We start from the raw sequence: 24,113 nt of genomic DNA on the forward strand, positions 1-24,113 counted from the left end.
GCAAATATATCAGATAACCATCCACATGATTTTATTTGCATGGAAGTATCAACATAGCCCTGTGTAGCTGTCACTGGTCACTATCATCCTGTAGAGCCCATGTCCTATGATCTTCATGTCTTTTTTTCTTTCTTTTTTTAATCTTGACTTTAAAATTTTTTTCCTCTTATTGAAAATAAATTCTTTTCTCACATAAAATATATCCCGATTACAATTTCCCCTCCCTCTACTCCTCCCAGTTCTTCCTACCTCCTTCCCATCCAGATCCACCAGATCCATCTCTCATTAGAAAACGAACAGACTTCTAAGGGAATATAATACAGTAAATAGAATATGATATAATATAGATATAATATAATATGGTAAAACAAAAGCTAACACATTGGAGTTGGACAAGACAGACAGAAGGAAAAAACCCCAAGAGAAGGCACAAGAATCACAGACCCGCTTATCCATATACTCAGGAATCCCATAAGAACACTATAAACTGGAAGCCATAATATATCCACAGAGTCCATGCCCTTGTCTTAGTGGTATCTAGATCTTGATTTGTTGGGCCTGCTTTACAATACCTTCCTGCTGATAGGACATACATTTTGAACCCTTGTTTGTACTGTTATTCGTTTTATAAGATGATAGAGCAGTGTAGAGTTATACTGTCTTGGTTTAAGATGTCACAGCATTACTGTTTCCTCTTTTAGTTCCTGGGTTGCTCTCAAGTACAGTGCTGTTCTGAAGCCTATTGCATGATTGTTTTAACTTTTTTTTTCATGCCTGTAGTTCAGAAGTCCATAATAATGATTTCTCATAGATTACATGCATGCATACAGGTTTTCCTCTATTTCTTACTTTTTGAGTTGCATATTCATTTGGATCCACAAACAGCCTTCTTTACTTCATGGAAATTTGGGGCTGGATTATTTTTTTAATTTCACCCCTTGTTATTGTAGAAATTCTTTAAATGTTAATCTTCCTACACTCATAATCCACTGGTTTTAAAAACAACAGTTCCTATTGTTTTGAGTTTGTTAATTTATTCTGGTGCTGGGATGGAGAAGAGCAGTGTCCTGTCACGGGTTCACTACTGAGCTCTTGACAAGATGGTCTCAGGTCATATGACTGCAGTTTAAGACCCTCTTAGAGAGCATTTGCATAACTTTGCTAATATCCTTTTTAACCTTATTCGATCTTAGATGTCTGATGGATATCCTGTTGTTTGAAGATTATTTTTATAGATTATAGTGTTGTCTATGCTTTCTCTGCATCCTTTATTTCTGCTTGTTTTGTTCTCATGTTGGATGCTTTCATCAGGTATGACGACCGTTTACTATCCATACTTAGAAGTGAAATACTAAAATGGGAATGGGAAGCTCTGTGCATGCTTCCTAGTAATTCCCATTACTAGGTGTAACTAGTAGTGACTGCAGTAAGCCGATGATATGAGATACTGACAGTGTCTTTATCTCGGTCTTTCACTGTAGTCTGGGAAGCAGACCTGGGTGTCTCCCAGTTGTTTTTTGTGGGCTCTTGTGAGTCTAGCTTTGTAGCCCTCTTTGCAGAACCAAAAAGGTGGCCCTGTATGGTGCTTTTAAAAATTAACAGGTATTTATCAGCCTTCCTGTTTTCAATTCTACCTCTCCTCTGCCTTAAGGGCTAGCCAGAGCTTCTTGGTGCTGATTCTCACCAGGTGTCTGCTTATTTCCAGATGACATTCCCCATGCACAGAGTCGCTTGGGTTGTGTTTTTAGTGATTTATGGGTTACAGAGTTAGTGACAATTGTAGAAGTTTCCACTTCCAAAAATTTGTTAATGTGGTTCTCCTGTGATCTGTTCCATTCATCTTTGCCCTGGTAAGATATTTCTCTGTTAACAGAGGCCATTTTAGGTAATTCAAAAAGCTAAAGAAGTAAATCAATGTATTTGTTCCTCCATGTTTAAATGGAAGATTCTGTAGTCCCTAGTCGACTTGTATTTTCTTAGTAAGGAGGCCTCTACATCCCTGCCCAGGGTAAATTAAATTTTATGAAAGACTCTGAGAAAAAGATTCCTTTCAGAGTAGCTCATTTATTTGAAGTATAATAACGTCTTAGTTTAGGTATCTTTCAAAGGAAACTCTGTCATGGGAACAGTGAACTATGTATCTATTTTTGCTTTGCCTTAATATCTATGAAAATGCCAAGCAAATAGAGGCACAGTAACTATTGTTTATGTAAGTAAATATTTTCCATTTTAATTCATATTCTTCACAAATACTTGTTTGGAATGTCCAGAATCATCATGTATGGTTTCCATGCATGTATAACAGCATGTGTCACTACAATCAGGATTTTAGATATTTATAGCTTTTAAATGAAAATCTCATGAGTTTTTAATTTGTATTTATTTCCACAGGATATACTAAATGTTTGGTTTTGTGACCGCATATGTATACCTTGACTTAAAATTTGTTAATATTGTCAGTCAAAAATGTATTTACCACACCTAATCTACCAAATGTCAGCCAAGCGTACTTTACATGTGCACAGAGCATTTACCACTCACTACCATTTATAAAGTGTATAGGACTGAGGGATGTAGTTCAGGGGTGCCGTATTACCTAAAATGCCCAAGGTCCTGGATTCATCCCCAGCATGGCAGAAAAATGAACTCTTGAATATCCCTTATTGAATACTATACTAAAAGCAAAAACTAGGGTAATAATATGGTGGATTTTTCTACCATTATAAATCATGAATGGTCCTTATTGCCAGCTATACCAGTTTATCATTGCCACTGGTATATTTAGCCTCCCATTTGTTATTTTTAGTAGCTATCAGCATTATTTTCATTTTAAGAAATTCATAGTGGAAGGTTTACAGCCATCAGCTCAACTTGATTTTAATATTATTTTCATATTAGTCTTAATGTAATCCATTATTTTACTAGACAACTAATTTAATGTTTTCTTCTTTCTCCTAGTTACACTTTGCTTGAAACAGTTACATTAATGATCCTTGCTGTGTCTTTGTACATTTCATAATATAAAGTGATAATAGGACAAAGAAATAAAGCATAATATGGTTAGACAAAAATGATACGATAGGATTTGATTTAAGAGCGAGTGGTTGAATCTAGAGGATGTTGACTTCTATAAGCTAGAAGAAGTCAAGAGTGTTTCTGTTGCTCACTTGGAGTCTGGTCTTTGCATCTAAGGGTCTTTTCTACATTTTTATGATCTTATTTCTAGGGCTTTAGGGGGTATTCATAAAACTTTGAGAGTGGGGTCAAAAATGGCTATCCTGCACACTGGAACTGATTAGAAATTAGAATTATTCAAGGTTGGTAATGACTACATTCTAAGTGGATTTTTAACTTCACATAAGATCTTTAGGCATAGAAGTAAAGGTGGAATAGAGATTGTGAAAAATATTGGATTAATAAACAGTGAAAGAAATACTTTATTGAAAGCACGTAAGAAAGAACGTTAGTTGTCTTCAATTAAGAATTCATAGGTGTGAGTGTTAATACAACCCTACATTGATCACATATCAAACTTACTTTTCCCCACAACCAGCATGTTTCGGCCATACTCTATGTTTGGACACCAGTAGCTTATTATTAATGATTACTACCAAGTATCAACTGCTAATGAGTAGTAGAACTTGGTAGTTCTTGAGTTGGTGCTTTTAACTACTGTGCCTTTTTGTGCGTTTCTTTTTAATTGGTCTAATGTTAATTCTAACCGAGGCTTTTTATGATTATATGTGTTGTCATTTAGCTTTCTCTTAAAAATGTTGGCAAAATGCATGACATTGTTCTTTAGCAATTTTCTCGTTATTGATGAGGAACAAGTTAGAGTCATTAATATTATCCACAGCGGAAGGTGCCTGAAACTGCTAGAAATAGTGTCCAACTCTAGATAAACACTGTAACTCCATGGTAGTTGGATTTACAAGATGGCTACAAAGTGATAAGCGGTGAATAGCATATACAGCATGGGTATAGTAAACAAAAGAGTAATGCATCTCCTGGGCAGAACAGAATGGTGGTGTGTGGGGATTCATGATACTACTTATAAGAGCACACAACTTAAAATTTAGAAATTGTATATTTCTGGAATTTTCTCTTTAATGTTTTCAAATCATGGTTAATTAGAACTGAAAATACAGAGAGAAAACCAATGATAGGAGAATACTCCTGCTTTCATTAAAGAAAATTGCTTTAAAGATAGGGAGACAGTTATCTTGGTAAAGATTGAAAAGCAATACTTGTAGTCTCTGGTATATTTTTTCCTTCTGTTAATTTTGTTGCTGGTATCCACATACAGCACATCTTTAGGTAACTGCTTTTAGTTAAATTTTTATATCACATCATAGAATAAAATGATATATTCATTCAATGAATAATTGAGAGCCTATTCTATACCATTCTGTTGTTGGCGCTAGAAATATAGTAGACAATAAAAGAAGTGAAAGCCCTGCTCTTGGAGATCTTTTATTTTAAAAAGAGAGTGACAATAAGAAATTGTTAGACAATTTTTTTAATGTGATATCGTGATGGTAGAAGAAGAAAGAAGCTACTGTTGGGGACAAGATGATGTGTAATGCCACCTAACACACAGAGATCGGACTGTGCTGAGGGATGCTATTGTTGGCAGAAATCAGAAGTAGAAACATCCTGCAATGGAAGGATGCCTGACACATTAGAGAAGCAGCAGAAAGTCCAGAGCAGTCTCTGTAGTGGATGAGGTACAGCTTCTTATTGTAATGTGTTCTGATACTTTGTCCAAACAAGAGATAGCTTGTTTTCAGTTGTCCTATTCATAGTGTAACCAATTGCTCAATATACATTTAAATGGACAACATGAGCTAAGGCTTGTGTGTGTGTGTGCGTGTGTGTGTGTGTGTGTGTGTGTGCGTGCGCGTGCGCGCGCGTGCACATGTGCACACAAATCATCATCTAAAACTGTAATTGACTAATAAAATGATTTAAAGATACTGTTAGTCCTCCAGCTTTTCATAAACATGTAAAATTTAAAAATACACATTCTTAAAAATATTTTACATTACTTACTATTGTCATTTTTATAGTTATTTGCATTTGTGCATGTGTATACACATGTGCATGCATACACAGCATAGTGCATATTTGGAAAACAGAGAACAACTTGAGAGTTGCTTCCCTCCTTCCACCATAGTAGTCACCGGGATCAACGCAGGACTTCAGGCTCTGCAGCAAGTACCTTTACCCACTAAGCCATCCCACCAACCTCTGTTAATGCCAAAAGAGAATTGCCTAGGTGTAGCACATATTCATTGTGGATGTATTAAAATCTTTGTGGAATAATCATTCCACAAGCTTGCTTACAATTATAAGGAATTACTTGCCTCAAGACTTTATAACCTTAGATCCTTTGGGTTATCAGGAAACTCAGCTTCAGGGAGATGGAGGTTCCTTTTGTAGTGTGGAGCATGTAGAATGTGGTGATTTGAATGAGAATGACCCTTGCAGGCTCATATATTTGAATACTTTGTGGTCAGTTGCTAGAATGGGAGAGATGAGGAGGAGGTGTTACCTTGTTGGAGCAGGTGTGGCCTTGCAGGAAATGTGTCACTGGGAGTGGGCTGTGAGGTTTCAAAAGCCCACGCCAGGGCTAGAGCCTCCTCTCTTCCTACTCATCAGGATGTAGCTTTTAGCTCCTTCTCCAGCATCATGCCTGTGCCTCCATGCTCCTCACCAAGATGATAATGAACTGACCTTCAGAAACTGTAAGCAAGCCCCCAATGAAATGCTTTCTTTCGTAAGAGGTGCCTTGGACATGGTGTCTCTTCACAGCAATAGAACAGTGACTAAGACACTTTTCTGTTATCTGGAAAATCCTGTTTCTGCCTCCTGGCCTAAAACTTCCTTAGTTTAGCCATCTATCTGATTCTCAGCAAGAAGGAGAAAAGTCGTCTTTCCCTTTTAAAGGATATTTTCCAAAAATTATACATACCACTTTTATCTTTTATCTTCTGGGCAGATTTTACACAGCATGTGGAATTTTTTATGCCCTGGGCCTTTTTTAAAAGAGAAATTGGGGTCCTCTTGTTGATAGGTAAGCATTAGTGTCAGCTTATGCACCACCAGCCTTCTAGACTTTAGTGAGGAATTAGTTCTATAGCAGCGTCTTTTTTACACATTCTTTTCTATTGACATTGAAATGTTCTACAACCGTCTGTGCATTCCTTTTCCTATATCTTGTTATCAATAGGAAGTCAGTATCAAGGCAGTAAGTACATAAGAGAATCAAGCCAGTCAGGTTCCCATCCTGCCAGTCATTCCTACCAATGATGAAACCTCAGGCAAGTGATAAAGTACCTTCACATTCAAATGGAAAGAAAATAGTATGAAATTCAAGGGATTGTTAGTAGGAGCAAATACCTGGCAGTCGAGAACCTATAAAAGCCCTTTGCATATAATAAACCCACAGATGGTGGTCATCATTACCTTCAATTGGCAGGTTCTTAGTGAAAGTGGTTTTGATATAAGTAAAATATTAACTGTGAAAGTTAACTTACTAATTTATATTAACATTTTCACTATAGTAGAGGGTAAGTGATTGGATAATTTGACTCTAAATTTGCTCATTTAATTGTGGAGTGTTTTATTACATTTATTTTTTTGTGATGGGCTGTAATATTTTAGAACATATATTCAAGTATGTGCTCATTCACAAATAGGTTTTCTTTTGTTGCCTTTTAAAGTCCATTCAAGTGCCAAGATGTAAAAAGACTGTTTTGCAGTCAAAGGGAATAGTGAACCTACTAGAGAATAAATTTGTGTTGACGTAAAGTTACCTGTCTTTAAGGTGGAGTGAGACCTCAGGACAAAGGCTCTGCTTACTGCTTACTGTAACATCCTAGCATGTAGGCCTGCATTCCTGGGTTTAGCTAAGTACTCCCTGTGTTTTGTGAGATACTCTACATACATAATTCTTATAGCACTGGGCAGATGCTACTGAAGTTTTGTATTTGTGTCTCTGACTACACCATGGGGAACGCTTGTCTTATTTTTGTTTCTACCTTCTGTGCGCTACATTCTATCAGGACAGAAGAACTGTTGTACTCAACAGCAGTATAGGTTGCCACTTGAAGAAACTTACTATTTTAAATATCATGTCTAAAAATCAGCAATTTTGATGGCTTTCAATTATTCTATAAATTTGATCAGCTGCAACAAAATGTTAGGAAAGTTCTAATTTCCAAAATAAACTGTGACTTCTTTAAAGTTTTGTGACACGTTACTAAAATGCAGTTTTAAAAGCTGTATTTCCTAGGTCTTTCTATCTTGTACCTTCTCTGTGTATTTTCCTGATTCTCACTCCTCAGAACGGTAGATATAACTGTGTTTCTGGACTTTGGAAGCTCTATTTAATAGCTCATTTAGTTAATTCATGAAACTTGGGAGTAAAAAGCGGTGATAAGTTGTCCTTTTAAGAGACGATTGCTTACTTTTCTTAATATAGTGAATCAGAAATCAAAATGTGCCAGAGATCATATTATACATGTTCATATGTGAATCTCTACATCATTAATCTGTGCAGGTGTGTGCTCATTCTTCTGATGACAGTGAATTCCATGTAGGATTATTGTCCTTTTAAAGAGAAGCTATGCTGAAGGTGACTAGAATCCAGTCCTAGTATTAAATTTGAGTGTATCCTTAAAAATAAAGTATCAGAGAGTCAGACATCACAATACATTCCTGTATTTTAATGGGCTGTAATAATGGTCATCGTTGCTGTGGCAGTAGCCAAACAAATACTCCGTTGTGCAAATGCTAGCCAAGCTATGGCGCGTTTTCCACATACCGTCTTTGTAGCATGTATAAACTGCTGTCTCCAAATTTTATAAATACAAAGTCTTCAAGAGTGACTTCAAGTAGACAATGTTATTGTTCTCACAAGCCTTAGTATTTTCACTTTTTTTCATAAATAATTTTTAAACTCTAAATGAGGTACGCTTATAATATTTTTAATAATAGCCTAGGATGTCTTCTTTGAATTTCTTTATTTAAATATGACAGTATAAAACCACATTGACAGTATTAAAAACCACATTGAATTAAATAAAAAAAAATTAAAAGGTTTGTTCTCATTTTACATTTAAACATTTTAGTTATTCTTGATTTTGAAATTAAATCCATTTCCTTGAAGTTTTATTTTTTTACAACAAAAATCCAGAGGAAAATTCAAACTGTTTGAGTACATTTTAAACTCATTTATTGTATTTTCAGAAGCAGAGCGCCCATGCTGCTTTTACAATTCAGATAGAAATAAACATAGTTCCATTTGTTCTCAAGTCACATTGTGATCTTATGGCATGGGAACTAAGATGAACTTTCTCATTTTGTTTTCAGGTTTCCTAGTTAATATACTTTGAGTTAAAGATAAACTTTTTAGTTTAAAACTGTACAGTGCTTAATATTTTCTTCTTATCCCACTTAACCTCACCTTTTTTTTTTTCTCAAATGTCTTCATAATCTTTAAATTCTTCTTTTTCTGTCTTTTTCAGGTCGTTTGAGCTATCCACATCCAGGAACTGACAATCTGTTGATGTTAAATGGTAAGTTTTACCAAATGTTATGTTTTCATTTGGTTCATACAAATGAAGAGATTAAATATGTATTCCCCTGAACCTTCCCCCATATAGACAGTTTAGTCATCTTGTAAAAGTAGAGCAATGTCCAGGCATGGCTGTACTCACCTGTAGCCCTGGTCTGCGGGATGCTGGAATGAGCATCACTTGGCCCCTCAGTTACAAATCATCCCAGGCAGCAGAGTGAAGGCTCATCTTTTAAAAACACAAAGTGAAGCTGCAGGAATTAGGAATCTGTATTTTTGTCCCTGAAAAAATAGTCATTGAGAAGTGCATTTGTGACAATATAATTCAAACACCTCAACCTCAGGAGCAATCCTTGTTTGAGTGTTGGGGTTCTATTTCAAGCTGTGACCTAAGGCAAGAAACTTTGTTCTTAGTTTCCTATTTCCCATTCTATAAACTGGAGATAAAGACTCACAGCTTCTAAGAATTGAATAAGATAAAGTTTGCAAAGTACATAGACCCTAGTACTCAGTATAAGCATTTGTGCTTATTTTAAGGAATATACTGGTCAGTTTATTAATATAGTAATCACACTGATTTAACTTATTTTAGCTTTCCAATTAGTTCACCAGCCAGAAAACAAAAACTTTGATTAAACTGTGTTTTTTCTTGACATTGGACAAATACAAATAAATATATTTATAGTCACAGGATCTAGTATAGACAGGATCATGGGAGTGGAGATGAGAGGGAAAGTCCTTTTTTCAGGAGTAATTTTGAATTAGGGGCAAAGGAGAGGGAGACCTATAAATAATACATGCTTAAAATCACTTCATTATGTTGGCTTGGCTCTTTTCCTGTAAAGCTTTTTTAAAATAGGATGTAATGAAGCTGTATAAGCAAATCTGAAAGGGAGGTCACTGTAAAACGAAGCCATGTGGACGAGGACTACAAAGACAGAGGGGGTCGAAAGGAAGCTTGTCACCTGAGGAGTGTCAGGGGAGACAGGATTCTGGAATGAGAGAAAATCTTGAAGCAGAAGGATAGGGGAGATGATGGGTTGATCACAGTCTGGTATAATGCACTGAGTTGCCAAACTTGTAGCATCCTAATCTAACCTAGTCTAAGCACTGGGACTTGGATAGAATGATGATAGATAGCAAGGAGCTTGGAAAGGCACAATGGTTTGGTAGCTTATGGTGGTGGTGTTGTTATACTAGTCTATTCATCAGTTGCTTTTGTAAATTGTCTAAAGTTCTATAAATACTGAATGGATTATGCTTCATGAAGAAGATATGAGAATGTTTTATTTCAGGCAGGTTACATCTAGTAGAAAATATATTTATTTTATTAGTTTTTAAATATGAGCACTTGTAATTGTTTGCATTTGAGGTAATAGTGCTTACTCAATGAAGAAAGACAACCTGGGAATTTTGAACATTTTTAGCAAGGGACTAGAGAAGGAAAAAGAAGGTATAGACTCTAGGACATCAAAATGTGTTCAGGTCAGGACAAGAGATTTGCTCCAAAGAGAAGCATGTCCTTTTTTATTCCCAGGGGACAAACAGTTAAGAGGTGAAACAGGAGTCACTTAACTGGGTACATCCATGGGGTGAGGAAGTCTTAAAGTGTGAGACATCAAGGATACTGAATAAAGGCAGATAATAACAGCACTTGGTAAGGGGAAATTTTTCTTTAACAAATACAGTTTAGCTGTGTTCTTAGCATGTTGTGTTCTCTGGAAATCAGGGAATTAAGTGATGTTAGACAAGTCTCTTTCAATATTAAGTAGTTTTTAAATATTACTGACTGATGAAGTGCAGCATCTTATGTCATAGATTGAACTCACTGTATGGAAGTTGGTTAAGTTTGTTGCTTCACCATTACTTATTATTATTGTAAGCATAGCTAATACTGTTCACTTTAAAGATAAGTGTTTAGTAGTATGTTATGCATCATCGTGTTTTGTGGAGGTGTGTGGGTGGCATCACAGACTCTAAAGCTACCTTGCCTTTCTTTACAACCTGGAATGGCATACCTTACTTGACCCTGACTTCATTTCTTAATATCTAAACCAGAGCACACTGCTTGCCGCAGGCAACTATTGAGAGGAGTGAGTGAGTTCATGCACGTATTTAGAACAGCTTCTGTGAGTAAATATTAGCTGGGGAGAGTGAGTGATGGAAATTAGTGCAAAAGATCATCAGGCCTGAAAGCCGGGTCCTCCAAACAGACAAGGAGCTAGGCGATTACTTCAGACAGCATAAGAGGAAGAGACCACATGAATGATGTTTTCAGCTATTGCAAAGATGTTGTATATGATGAGCAGAAAGCTTGTTTTGTTATTGCAGGAAAACAATAGGAAGATACTACATTAGAAACTTTATGTAGTGGAAAACTTTGCGTTCCTTGTTTTCTGCAGTACAGGATCCTTCTTCCATGGAGTACACAGGATAAATTTCAGTGGTGCACACACACACACACACACACACACACACACACGCACACACACATATAAATGTAACCACAGAGAGGCTCCTGTTTCTGAATAGACTGTGTACCTCAGATAAATTTGGAATCAAGTGGATTTGATGTAGAGACTGCTGTTATTGTTAAGTCTGTGTTGTGTGCCCATGTTTAGTGTTCATCTCCTTTTTAAGAAAGTCACATTGTATGCAGATATAGACTGTTCAAAAACCCAGTTTTAAATATTTAGAATGATAGTTTGTTTACATTTCTGAGTATATAAACCTAGCACATATTATATCAGGAGAAAAACATAAAGCCAGTGCCAGAAATTTGTGTGTTTTCTGCAGTAGTAAAGAATAGAAGGTTATGTATGTCAAGTATTTGTCTCTATTTGGATTAAATTGCATTTTACCTACTTTTCCAAAGAAAATAACCTATTTTATTAGTGCCCTTTCACAACAGAGCAAAGGTGAGGGAAAAGGTATTAGCAAGCTAGTTTGGACTTTAAATTTGCATTTATTATCCATATATACAACCACTTATGTGATCAAGAGCTTGTTTTATTTTTGGAGTGAAATGAATTATGGAGATCTTTTAATTAAGGAAATGTACCCAAGGCTAGCATGGTGGTGCACACCTGTCATCCTAGCACTTGGGAGACAGGCAGGAGGACCAGGAATGTATGATAATCCTCAACTACATAGTGAGTTTGAGGCCAACTTGAGCTAAATGAGACCCTGTCTAAAGACAACAAGACTGTTATTGATTCAATACTTCTAAAGACAGATACTCCAAATCAACTGTATCAATTTATGAAGCTAGGAAACCGGGAAGAGTGAAGGGAGTGGATGGAGAAGTGGGAAGAATTTGTAAAGGACTGTTATTTGGACCATAGGTATTTTTCTTTTTAGTTTTGCCTTGTTAACCTATATTTCTAGCTGATTTTGTATGATACCTTTTAGCTTAAATAATTTAGCTATAGAGCTGAGGACCAGTACTTAAGAACACAAAGTCCCTAAACAGAGTATAAAAATTGTCCTGTTTCCTTATTGTCACTGGGGCTAGAACCTAAATAAGATCATTGGTAATCCTACCCTGAATTTTACAGTCATTTGTATAGAAAGAAGACTTCAAAGTACTTCAGAGCTCCTTTATAATAAAGAGTATCAGCAATATAAAATCAATGTATTTCCCACTTCAAACCATTCTTATTTGGAGGGTCAGCCTGTTCAAAGAAGGCTTTTTAGAAATGTAATACTCATGTTGACTGTCTTGTTTTTTGGTAGAGGTTCTTGACTATTCTGCAGTTACACTGAAACAGACCCCAGAACTCCACATAGAAACATCTCTAGAAATGTGTGTTAGACACATGTTTTAGTACAGTGGTAGCAACATGGTGATTTCCATGATAGAGTAGAAGATGTTTTGCATAGTTTAGCTTCATTTGTAGTCAATTCTGTTTTGATTTTTCATCTCCCCCCACTATGTTTGCAAGTGTCAAGATGTGGAAGCTGTGTGTAGGCCATATTGTCCCTGTGGAAGTCAGAGGATGAGTAACAGGAGGTGTTCTCTGCTTCCAGGTGGAGTTCCTGGGATTGAACTTAGGATTTCTGGCTTGCATGGCAAGTGCCTTTTACCCATTGATTACCACACTGGCCACACTTCTGGTTTTAGTGGTGTAGAGACTTTGAATCTTAGAGTTGTCCAGAAAATTAGTAGAGTGGTTTTTTACAGGATTCTGAAATTCCTCTGGTATGAGATAATTGGGAAGATTTTCTAAATGATTATGCTCAAACCTAGGAATGGCATGAAACTTGAGATGCTATAAATATTTATGTTTTCACTTTTTTAGTATTGAGTAGCCCTGTCTAAGAGTGTAAAAGTTAAGATATCACACAGGATTGGTGTTGCCTTACTAGATTGAGAATTATTTGCCACATTCAACTTCAATCACAATTTATAATTTGATTTCAAACTTGTTGAAAATAATTTCATTTGTTTTATGGATCTTTGATCTCTGAACCACTGTTGAAATTGTCCAAAGTAAACTTAACTTGATTAATTTTATTAGCCTACTCCTAGGAAAAGCTGAAGGCTCAACTCCTGAGACATTGCTATGCAATGTTTGGGGCCTGTTGACCACTTGAAGGTTTAATTTAACTGTTAAAAATTAAGGAATTTCATTCTCCTTCGCTTAATAGCTCTGTTTAAATTATGTTTATCAACCTGATTTTCTACAGTTAGTTTCCCATTAGAATGAAACTATTTTAAAAACCCTTTTTACATCTTAAAATTTGACGATAAAATTCTACAACTGTTGTCTACTTTTACCCTCACCCTAAACTAACACATATGTTAAGTAAGATGTGAAGCAAATCTGTACACTTTGAGTCCATTTGTGCTCAAGAACAGACTGAGTGTACACCATAATAACAGAGATAAAGCTAGTTAGCTTGCTTAAAGGAATGATAGAAGCCTTATGCTTATTGACTTAGTTCTTGGAAGTAGCAATGACTAGAGCTGACATGTTTGCCTTCCCTACTCATTATTATAGGAAAATTAGTGCCTTATTGGCATATAGTAGCATTTCTTTATAGCGAAGCCTTGCTATAAAGTTCAAGATATATTTTTTTAAACTTTACATAACACAGTACATACTTAGTATATGAAATACATCCTTTGACCTTTAAGTTTTATACTTTAAAGAGATGATATTTCTGGCAAGTTCTAATACAAATTGTGAATTGAGATTTTCAGCATTGAATTTTTCTTGCTTACCCAATCTATAAACATGAATTAAGACCTCAGACTTATAGCATTCATTTTATTTTGTTTATTGTTTGCTACATACAACTTATCGAGTAAAACACTCATTGTGTGCACTAATTGAAGGGAAAGATTTTCTCGACACTGGTAACTTCTTACAAAAGAGAAATCATATTCATACACTGTCCATGGGATTAATGTAAACTACTAGTTCCTTTCTACTTTATATTGCTAGCATTTATCATTTCATGAGGGTAGTAATTTTAACAGACTAGAATTACTTTTAACCAGAGGCAGACACATAGTCAGTAGCTCTTATAAAATATGTCAGAAGGCTAGAAAGCGTCATTTATGTCATTTGCTATAGTCTCTTACTGTTTCCCTAAGCGGCTTTGAACTCAGTTTTGATTACAGGACTTAGATTCATATCTCAGGAATGATGACTCTTCTTAACAATCCGCATCTTCTGGTACTACCTTCATCAGGGTGTGGTACAGTGGAGGTGGAGTCTACATAGGTGGTGGACAATATATACCATACAACTTCTTATCAAACTAAGAAAAATGGGAATTTAATTCAAGATAGTTTTCTTCATTGAGAAAGCTATTTAGGGAGCTACTTAACTATAAATTGTTACATTTTTTATCATGATTAGGGGAAACAATTACTTGTGAGTTTTAAATGTGAATTAGAATAAATTTTACAGCTTTGGATGACTCAGATTGCATGTGTATGAAATATTTGTAAAAGAATATATCTGACATATATCACATGTATATCTGTATATATGTGTATGTATAAGTACTTTGTAAATGATAAAATGTGCAAATTATAAGTGTTGACATTATCATATGTCTTAAAATATGGTTTCTAAATGCCCACATAACTTTTCATATCACGGATATTTGTATGTGTGGGCTTATTTTTAGTTCTAACATTTTACAATTTGTCCTTTGTTTACATGCAGCAAGGAGTTATGGGCGAAGACGAGGTAATTCCTTTCTGTTTGCTATAGTTCATCTGTTTCTAATTGGGCTGTATTGATCAATGTCATAATTAATGATTTCAGAATTCTTTATGCAATGTCTGAAAGCTCATAGAGGAATTACACATTGATGTGAACACTTACCAACTTTCCAAATTCTAACTCTTAATCTACAAGGGTGTATTTTCATACTAATGGTTAGTAAATAAAATTTGTTCTTCTTAAACTGTGCAAATTTTTAACTCTTATTAAAAATTATATCTGTATCTTCTAAAATAAGGCTGTTTTTATCTGCTTAAGAAATAAGTTTTTTAATATTAACCAGAGTGACATATGATGTGATTTTTCTACTCTGTAACCAATTGTCTTATCAATGATTGTGATTTTCGTTGGACTCAGTTGGAAGTGACACCTGTGTAAGTAGATTACTATCATCATTGACAGAAACCATGTAGCTAATGTTTCTGAGACTCTGTGATCCTGTCAGCCCCTTTGTCTAGCTTGCACACTACTGTCCTTGAGCACTTTTATTGGGACCAAGGGACAAGGCTTTGTGGCATGGGGCTACTACTGAACTCCCTCAGAACACAGAAACACCTTCTATGGCTGAAACCTTGCCCCTCCCTTTGCCATGTGCAGAAATCGAAAGTGGGAGAAGCCAGCATGAGAAGAAGCAAAATTACATGAGTAGAGCAGTGGGCAGTACCTGATATTTATACAGTTCTGCACACTGAATAAAAAGTGTTTGCTCTCATCTCTAGAATTTCCCTGAAGCCAAGGAAGATAGACAGTTAGAGCTGTGCCCTTGGTTATATTTTATATGTGTGTGGCAGTGTCCTCATCTGCTGATGAGCGCGTTCCCCAAAAGCACACAAGCAAAACCAGTTACCTCCACTGATAAGCAACGTTAGTGCTTTATGTTCTTAAGCAGTAGTTCTAATTCCATATTTCAACTTGACTTCATTGCTAGAGTCTTGACTCTCCAAATACCTGACTGAATCTTTAGTTCCTTCACTTTTCTTAAAACAAAACAAAACAAAAAAACTGGAAGAGAGTGAGGCTGAGTTACTTTCTAAAGACTGTTATTAGTGGGCTGAGAAGGGAGTGGGAAGGTTACAGTGTTCATATCTATTTTCAGATCTGTGATCTAACTCACTTCGCAGTCAAGTGGGGAACTTTGATTCTCTTGAAAATAACTGTTTACCAATCTGTGATTTTTTTTTTTTTTTTTTGGTAATTTTAAAATGATAGAGCAGGTCAGAATCCTTTTCATGTCAGAAACCTTTTATCTCTAGTAACATGCGTTAAGTCAATTGAGCATACTCTGGTATAAATATAATATGCTAAATTTTTAAGAGCAAAGTATCAGAGTCAGTGATTTTCTTGTTAAGCTCAGCTCAGTAACTGCAGACTGTGACACAAAGAAGGAAAATAGACATTTAATTCCTTGATGCTCAGATAGAGACTGGTTACCTGCCTAGCTGTCTCTTCCCTTGGGAGCTGTAAAGAGAGGCACTCCATTTCAGAACCACCTAGCCATGCAGGTGTAAGGCTCCATCCATGTCCTTTCCCTGTCCTGAGCGGGCAGCTCCTCCACACAGCTGCTTCAGTAGACCAGGAGCTGCAGCTGTTTTCCCCAGGTTGTAACAGTGCGGCTGTCATGAAATTGTAGTTACCCTCTAGGGATTGCATGAATCTGCTGCTACAACTCCAGTTTGCATGGTCAGATAGATGAGGAAGGTTTAGTCTTGAAATCTAGCTGCTATGAGATTTTATTTGAATTTGGCAATACCTTAGCTTGGTAAGTAAGAGAAATATTTTACAAGAAAAACTTGTATAGCAGAAGAACAGTTCAGAAAGGAGTTGAGATGCTTGTCTGGCTGTCTCTCTATTGCCTCTTCATTTGCCCCTCATGCTGATACAGTACCAGTCTCCAAACCTAGCCAACCAGGAATCTCCTATTATGAACTTGTGGATTTGATGGGCTAGTGAAATGGTGTGTGTTCGTTTTGGTCTTTCTTTTTTGTTAGAGTAAATAAAGCTTCTCTGTTTGTGAGGGATGTGTCAAAATGAGTTGGCACAATTGGCCAAAACCGAGTCCTGGCTGGCACTAGTGCAGTGGGGGTGGGGCAGCATCAAATGTCAGAAGGCAGTCTGGCTCTCAGTAGCCAGTTGATTTTAGAAAGAACTGGTTTCTTCCTTTCCACCTTTAATTGACCTTTCAGTGCAGCATAGAGCAGCACTTTCTGTTTTAAAAACTTGCCACTTGACTGTAGTTAAACTAAATTACTGCCAGAATCTCTTTGATATATTTCCAGTTCCTTAATAATGTCAATAAGAACTTTAAATCTAGCTGGCTCTAGATATTGATTTATGACATAAACTTTAGAGATGTTCAAAGTATAATTATACCAGAAGTAATTGAGCAAAACCAAGATTCCCTTTTTCTGAATGTCAGAGCCTGGGGCCATGGGAAGCTCTGCTGCACTAGGAAAGAGCACGTGGAAGCTCCTTAACATTAGGAAAACTGCTTTCTTTTGTAGTTGCTGTTTTGCTCAGTGTTTCTGCCATCCCTTTCTGAGAATGAACATACTGGTCTGCGGTGAAATAGGGTCAGGATTGTGCTGAGATGTGTATAGGACTATTTAAATTCTGTCACTCAGAATTTTCTATGTCACAATCCCTCCTTTTTATTATTATTAATTAAATTTATTCATTTATTTTACATCCTGACCATAAGTTTCCCCTCCCTTCTCTCCTCCTATTTCCTCCCCCACCTCCCCCGTAGCACCCCCAAATCCAGTCCTCCTCTGTTTCTGTTCAGAAAGGAGCAGGCCTCCCATGGGTGTCAACAAAGCATGGCATATCAAGTTGAGGTAGGACTAAGCTCCTCCCCTTATATTAAGGCTGGGCAGTACAACCCAGTATAAGAATGGGTTCATGGACCTGCCCCTAGTGCATGAGCCAGCTTTTTGGATCCTAGTGCCTATGGTGAGACACTTTGCACAGCCTTAGTACAGGGAGGAGGGAGCTTGGACCTACCTCAACTGAATGTATCAGGCTCTGCTGACTCCCCAGGGGAGACCTTGCCTTGGAGGAGGTGGGAATGGGGGGTGGGTTGTGGGGGAAAGCTGGGGGGCGGGAGGAGGGAGGACAAGGGAATCTGTGATTGGTATATAAAATGAATAGAAAAATCTCTTAATAAGAAAAGAAAAAAAAAAGAATAGGTTCCTGGAAGCCAGCCAAAGAGTCAGGGCAGTCCCTTCTAATAGAGAAATAAACAGCTATTGTTTTCCAGAAAGAAAATTAAAAAAAAAGGGTAGTTTGCATAATAGAAATAAAGACCTTATTTTATTTACATAGTAGTCACAGATCCCCCTCTTCTCTCCTCCTGTCCCTCCATCCTCCCCCTCCAACCTACCCCCCATTTCCTCCTACAAGAAGGTAAGGCCTCCCATGGAGAGTCAGCAGAGCCTGGTACATTCAGTAGAGGCAAGTCCAAGCCCTTCCCCTGCCTCAAGGCTGTGCAAGGTGTCCCACCATAAGTGGTGGACTCCAAAAAGCCAGCTCATGCAGGGATGGATCCTGATCCTACTGCCAGGGAACCCCTTAAGAAAATCAAGCTATACAAGATCTCCAAAATATATAAAGAATTCAAGAAACTAGACATAAAATACTGAACAATCCAATTAAAAAATGGGCTGCAGAGCTAAACAGAGAATTCTTAACAGAAGAATCCCAAATGGCCAAAAGACATTTAAGGAATTGCTCAACATCCTTACTTATCATGGAAATGCAAATCAAAACGACTCCGAGATACCATCTTACACCTGTCAGAATGGCTAAGATCAAAAACACTGATAACAGCTTATGTTGGAGAGGATTCAGAGCAAGGGGAACACTCCTCCACTGTTAGTAAGAGTGCAAACTTGTACAGCCACTTTGGAAATCAGTATGGCAGTTTCTCAGAAAATCAATCTTCCTCAAGACCCACTTATACCGCTCTTGAGCATATACCCAAGGAATGAATGCTCAATCATACCACAAGGACACATGCTCAACTATGTTCATAGCAACATTATTCGTAATCGCCAGAACCTGGAAACAACCTAGATGCCCCTCAACTGAAGAATGGATTAAGAAAATGTGGTATATATACACAATGGAGTACTACTCAGCAGTAAAACACGATGACATCATGCAATTTGCAGACAAATGGGTGGAACTAGAAAATATCATCCTGAGTGAGGTAACCCAGACTGAGAAAGACAAACATGGTATGTACTCATCCACAAGTGGATACTAGAAGTAAAACAAAGGATAACCAGGCTACATCCCATAGCTCCAGAGAAGCTAGCTAACAAGGAGGACCCAAAGAGGGATGCGTGGATCACCCTGGGAAGGAGAAATAAATGAGATCTCCATGAGTAAACTGGGGATGAGGGGTGGGCAATGGAGGGTTTGGGATGGGGGAAGAGAACATCAGGGAAGCAGATGGTCAAGCTGGAACGGAGATGGAGTGGGAGAGCAATGAAAGAGATATCATGATAGAGGGAGGCATTATGAGGATAGGGAGAAACTGGGTGCTAGGAAAGTTCCCAGGAATCCACAAGGATGACTACAGCTTATACTACTAGCAGTAGTGGAGAGAGTACCTGAACTGGCCTACCCCAGTAATCAGATCGGTGAATACCCTAACTGTCATCATAGAGCCTTTCTCCAGTAATTGATAGAAGCAGATGCAGAGATTCACAGCCAAACACCAGGCAGAGCTCCAGGAGTCCAGTCAAAGAGAAAAGGGATTCTATGGGCAAGGGGCATCAAGATCATGATGGGGAAACCTACAAGGACAACCAAACAAAATTAGTGGGAACTCATGAACTTTAGACCAACACCTGTGGAGCCTCCATGGGACTGGGCTAGGCCTTCTGCATAAGCGAGACTGTTGATAAATAATTATAATAGTTACTAGAGAGAGGACAAGAGCCTCTGAAGCATGCGAAGCATCCCTATAGTAGATACCTAGAGGGATAGCTGGCCATGGCTCAGGGCACAGCCTCTCGTGCTTTAACAGTTTTTAGATTTGGTAGCAGCACTGGCATTATCTGTTTTTGTTTGTTAGTTTTCTACTTTGGTCACCCTGGAGCTACATGAAAGCAGAGTTGAGTTGTTGTAGCAGAGTGTACTGCTTGTAAAACTTAATTACAGCCCCAAAGAGGCTATTCTACAAACTGTACTCTACCACAACAATTTTTAAAGAAAACAAAATTCCAATGAACTTCATTGTAAGGCAAATATACCTAGTGATTAAGTTTTTAAAGATGTAAACTGCTAGCTTAGAGTTGATTTCTTTGGCTCTTCATCTCCTGTCAGAAAAGAGGCAAACTATTATTGCGGCAAAATATCTTCAAATAACTGTTGTACATTAAGTTAGTAGATGTTTTTTCCTTCTTTGGAGAAACATACCAGGTAAGTGACTGATTGTTCAAATTGTTGTACTTAAGGTAAATCAATCTTAAACCTACCTCTACTGTCTTGATAATTTTTTTTAAAAAAATTTACATCACAATGGAGGGTATTTACTGCTTCCATTCTAGAAGATAGAATATTCAGATTCCCATTAATTTTAAATTTCTGTGCTTTTTAAAATTTCACAACATTCTATAAATAAAATTATGGAGGCAATCCATATAAATCAAATCATGTTTAGAATCAATCTATAAATTGATTGATTTGTACAAACATTTTTCCCTTCCATATCCCCTCATTGATATGTTGAGAAATGTTTATTCTTACATTCTAGAATAAATTCAAAATCTGAAAAATCAAGTACAACAAAAATCAAAGCATCAGTATCAGCTTCCCTGACATGTGTGCATATGAGCTACACACATGCTGTCCACACAGGTGGATGAGATGGGGGTAGGTGAGACAGCCATCAACATTGACATGTGTGCGTATATGCTGCGCACATGCTGTCCACACAGGTGGATGAGATGGGGGTGGGGGAGACAGCCCTCAACATTAATACCAGCACCATTGTGCATCCAGCTTGCATTTTCCTAATAAGATAAACATGGATTATCTTTTCATTTACTTATATTTTAAATCAGTGATCTATATACTGTTACTCTTTCAAGTGAGTATTACAATTCATTGTTTTCTAGAAATGAAGATTCTTATGTGTATGGCTAATATGTGAAGTATTTTTAGCCATTGTGTTGCATCCTTTGTTCAGCTGAACTTTAGTTAATGGATTATACAATATGTACATAGTTACAGTAAGCACAGTACTCAGTTACTGATTGACCGTTAGTATTGTTGCAGTGCATTTATCATTTATGTACCATATTATAGTTCAGAAAAATCTTAAGTCTCTTTAGTTCACCTCTTATTCTTGTTTAGATTCTAAATATTCATGATCTGTGTTTTTTTCCCCGAGATAGAAGTTTTTTAGAATTTTGTTTATTGTATTTATGGCCTGCTAATTTTGCATAAAAATACTTCAAAATGATACTGTGTACAAAATATTAGCATGTCCAAATTCAGTCCAGCATTTGGATTAGTCATTTTAATTTCCCTAAAAATCTAGGCAGTTGTTTCCCTACTCATATTACTCTTCTTAAAATGTATAATTATTCAATTAAAGTAAGATGAGTTGAGCAATTAATTCACAATTTATTATTAATTTTAGTGGATATTGTTGGTGGTCATTTTATTGAGGGGAAAAAGGAAGGAAGAGAAGGAAGGATGAAAGGAGGGAGGGAGGGAACAGGCAGGTTGAGTACCTTTAATCTGAAAATTCAGATTCTAAGAAATAGCAAAATAAGAAACATTCCTGTCCCGAGTGTTTCAGAGAAAGAATTTTTGACCTATAATTTCATGTTGAATTTTTTCCGTTGATCACAAAGAAAATATAGACATTTGTTTTTCATTGGCCCTAATTTCTGATAACAGGAATTTAGAAATTTAAATTGTTACTCACCATGGGTCTCTTTCAGAACATTTTATTTCAGTTGAACTCATCTTTGGGTAGTTCCTGTTTCCTGTAGGCTCTTTCTTCCTGTTGTTACAGCCTATAATTTGTATATGCTTATATCCAACATATATCTAGTGAGTGTCTGCAACAAACACAGTTTTCCCCTCAAAAGCAAGAAGAGAGAGTTCATTTGGGAACCAAAGGTGAATAGCCACAGCGCAGGAACACTAGTTCAGATTGCCTCAACTGATATGTTCCAGTGAGGAAGACTTTATATGGCTTTCATAGTCACAGAACTAAAAAAAGTCAAATAAAGTAGTGGGAATAATGAGGCCATGGTACCTTGTAGGGGTGCAGGAATGAGAACAATTTTTTGTTGTTGTTGTTTTTGTTTTTTTTTAAGATTAAAGAATTTAAAGGCAAAAAAAATTTTGAAAGTCAAGCAAAAACAAAGTTTATTCAAAGAGGACAATTTCATTACAATATAATAGAGAGCCCTCAGGGAAGGCAAGCTACAATCTCAGCAGCCGCCCAGAGGAAGAGGAGTGGAGAGAAGGAAAATAGCCAGGACCTTTAGTTAAGGCAGCACAAAGTGGACAAGCACTTAGTGGGGACAGAAGCTTTGGAGAAAGAGTAGGGAAGCCCAAAGTACCAGAAAAGCATACTTAGGGTCTGGCAAGCATTGGGAAAAGTAGAAAAAAATGAAATAGTTACACCTTTGAGTCTGCTGCATAGACCCAGCCAGACTTAATGACATGTTATAAGGGGTGATAGAGGGAAGAGGTTCTGGGAAGGAGAGGTTGATTACCTCATTAAAAGGCTGGTTATTCCACCAGACTGTTTAGTGTGACTTGAAGTAAACCCACCCTTCTGAGGGGTGGACTCGGCCAGGTGGCACAGCTGGATTAACTTGTTTATGTTTTGGGTAGCATGGAGTTCGATCTCCACCCAGGCCAGAGATTCCATCTTCTTGACCAGAAGAAATTAGTTTTCCTTAATGTCATTAGGTATGTTAGAGCAAAGTGAGAGATGTCTGCTGCAGGTCTCAGATGCTGTCTGATGCACAGTATTAGCTTAGGGGTTCCTGGAAGCTATTCCAGCTCTTCATACTCATTCAGTCAGCTTTGTAGAACCTTTAGCATAATGTGGCTTTTCTTCCTGGGGACTCCACTTTAGACTGGCTTGCTTATTGTCACAGGTATGTAGCTCACCCTTCTTCCTCATCCAGTTCTCCACTAGATGCCATGTTCCTAATTTTCTTTATTTATATCACATCATCGTGGATCACATATTTCAAGATGGTAACATGTTAATCATATTTTACATAAGTATTTATTTCTAGATTGTTACTTGTGTACTCTTGTCTCTGTCCTAAAAAATATATCCTTGATTTAATCTTCAAAGAACAGCTTGTCTGCATTGTTCCATTCTCCCTTCTCTAATACATTTCTGAAGACTAGGTTTTATTTGATATCTGTATTGCATGTACTAAGCACGTATAATACAACATATCACAACATGTGCCGGCCACCCAGCTTCTCGAAAATTGCTACCATCAAATGTCAGGACACCCTCAAACGCAGCTTTCATTTCTTGAAAGTATCATCTCATTTTGTTTAACTGTTCCTTTCCCTCTTCCCTCCTGACTTTTCTTTGCCATTTCTGTCATGGTGCTGTTTGAGCTTCTCCTTCTTTATTGTCCTTTCTGTGGTGGAAGTTCCATGCTTTCTGTGTTTGCCAAGGAGCTGCCCTCCTCATTGTTCTCTGGAGTCTTTGTCACTGAGGTTGCAAATCCTTTTCTTACTTGACAGAAAGTTCCCTTTCTTTTCAGCACTCTGTTTCTACCTCCTCCTGGGGTTTGTTTCTGAGCACCCAATCAGCACTTGAAGCTTTATGTGCGGTTTCACCCAGGTCCTTTCCTTGGACCGGTGTCTGACCCTCACTTTTTCATATTCTGTCAGCGTGTGACTGTCTTTGCCTTCCTCCTGTCCCTTGTTTCTCTTTCATTTCCCATCCTTGTGTCCTGCCCTTCTTGTAGGTGGAGCCTCCCCTCATCTCAGCTGCTCCTTTGTCTCCCTCAGTCCTCAGTCACAGGATGGTACAGTCTTGCTGGGGCCCCTGCACCTAGATGTTTGGTTGGTTTGTTGGTTTTGTTTTTTCCCACCCATTCAATAAAATGTCTTCTTATAAGGGTAAACTCTGCTCAGCTCAGAGGGCATTTCTTTTGTTCTGTCTGGCATGTTTCAGTCAGGTGTTGCCTAGCACCCTTGAAGATTCAGGAACTTACCTGGTCTTCAGTACACTATTGCTTTCCTCTAGTCTACTTCCTTTGAAGCATCTTGAGGCTTTCTTA

At 37.3% G+C, this 24,113-nt stretch overlaps 1 protein-coding gene across 6 annotated transcripts in view; it reads left to right on the forward strand.

Annotated features, from left to right (window-relative positions):
- Window positions 1-24,113, forward strand: part of Cpeb2 (cytoplasmic polyadenylation element binding protein 2) — a 54,938-nt gene that overhangs the window by 18,016 nt on the left and 12,809 nt on the right. For 4 of the 6 annotated variants that reach the window (XM_059275820.1, XM_059275818.1, XM_059275823.1 and 1 more), the window contains 2 exons: window positions 8,532-8,582; window positions 14,764-14,787. In XM_059275820.1, the coding sequence (XP_059131803.1) occupies window positions 8,532-8,582; window positions 14,764-14,787 (75 nt within the window). The remainder of the gene's footprint in view (window positions 1-8,531; window positions 8,583-14,763; window positions 14,788-24,113) is intronic. The other 2 variants (XM_059275821.1, XM_059275819.1) reach the window with 1 other exon arrangement.

Source organism: Peromyscus eremicus, chromosome 10 (genome assembly GCF_949786415.1).
Source record: "Peromyscus eremicus chromosome 10, PerEre_H2_v1, whole genome shotgun sequence".
Lineage (NCBI taxonomy): Eukaryota > Metazoa > Chordata > Mammalia > Rodentia > Cricetidae > Peromyscus > Peromyscus eremicus.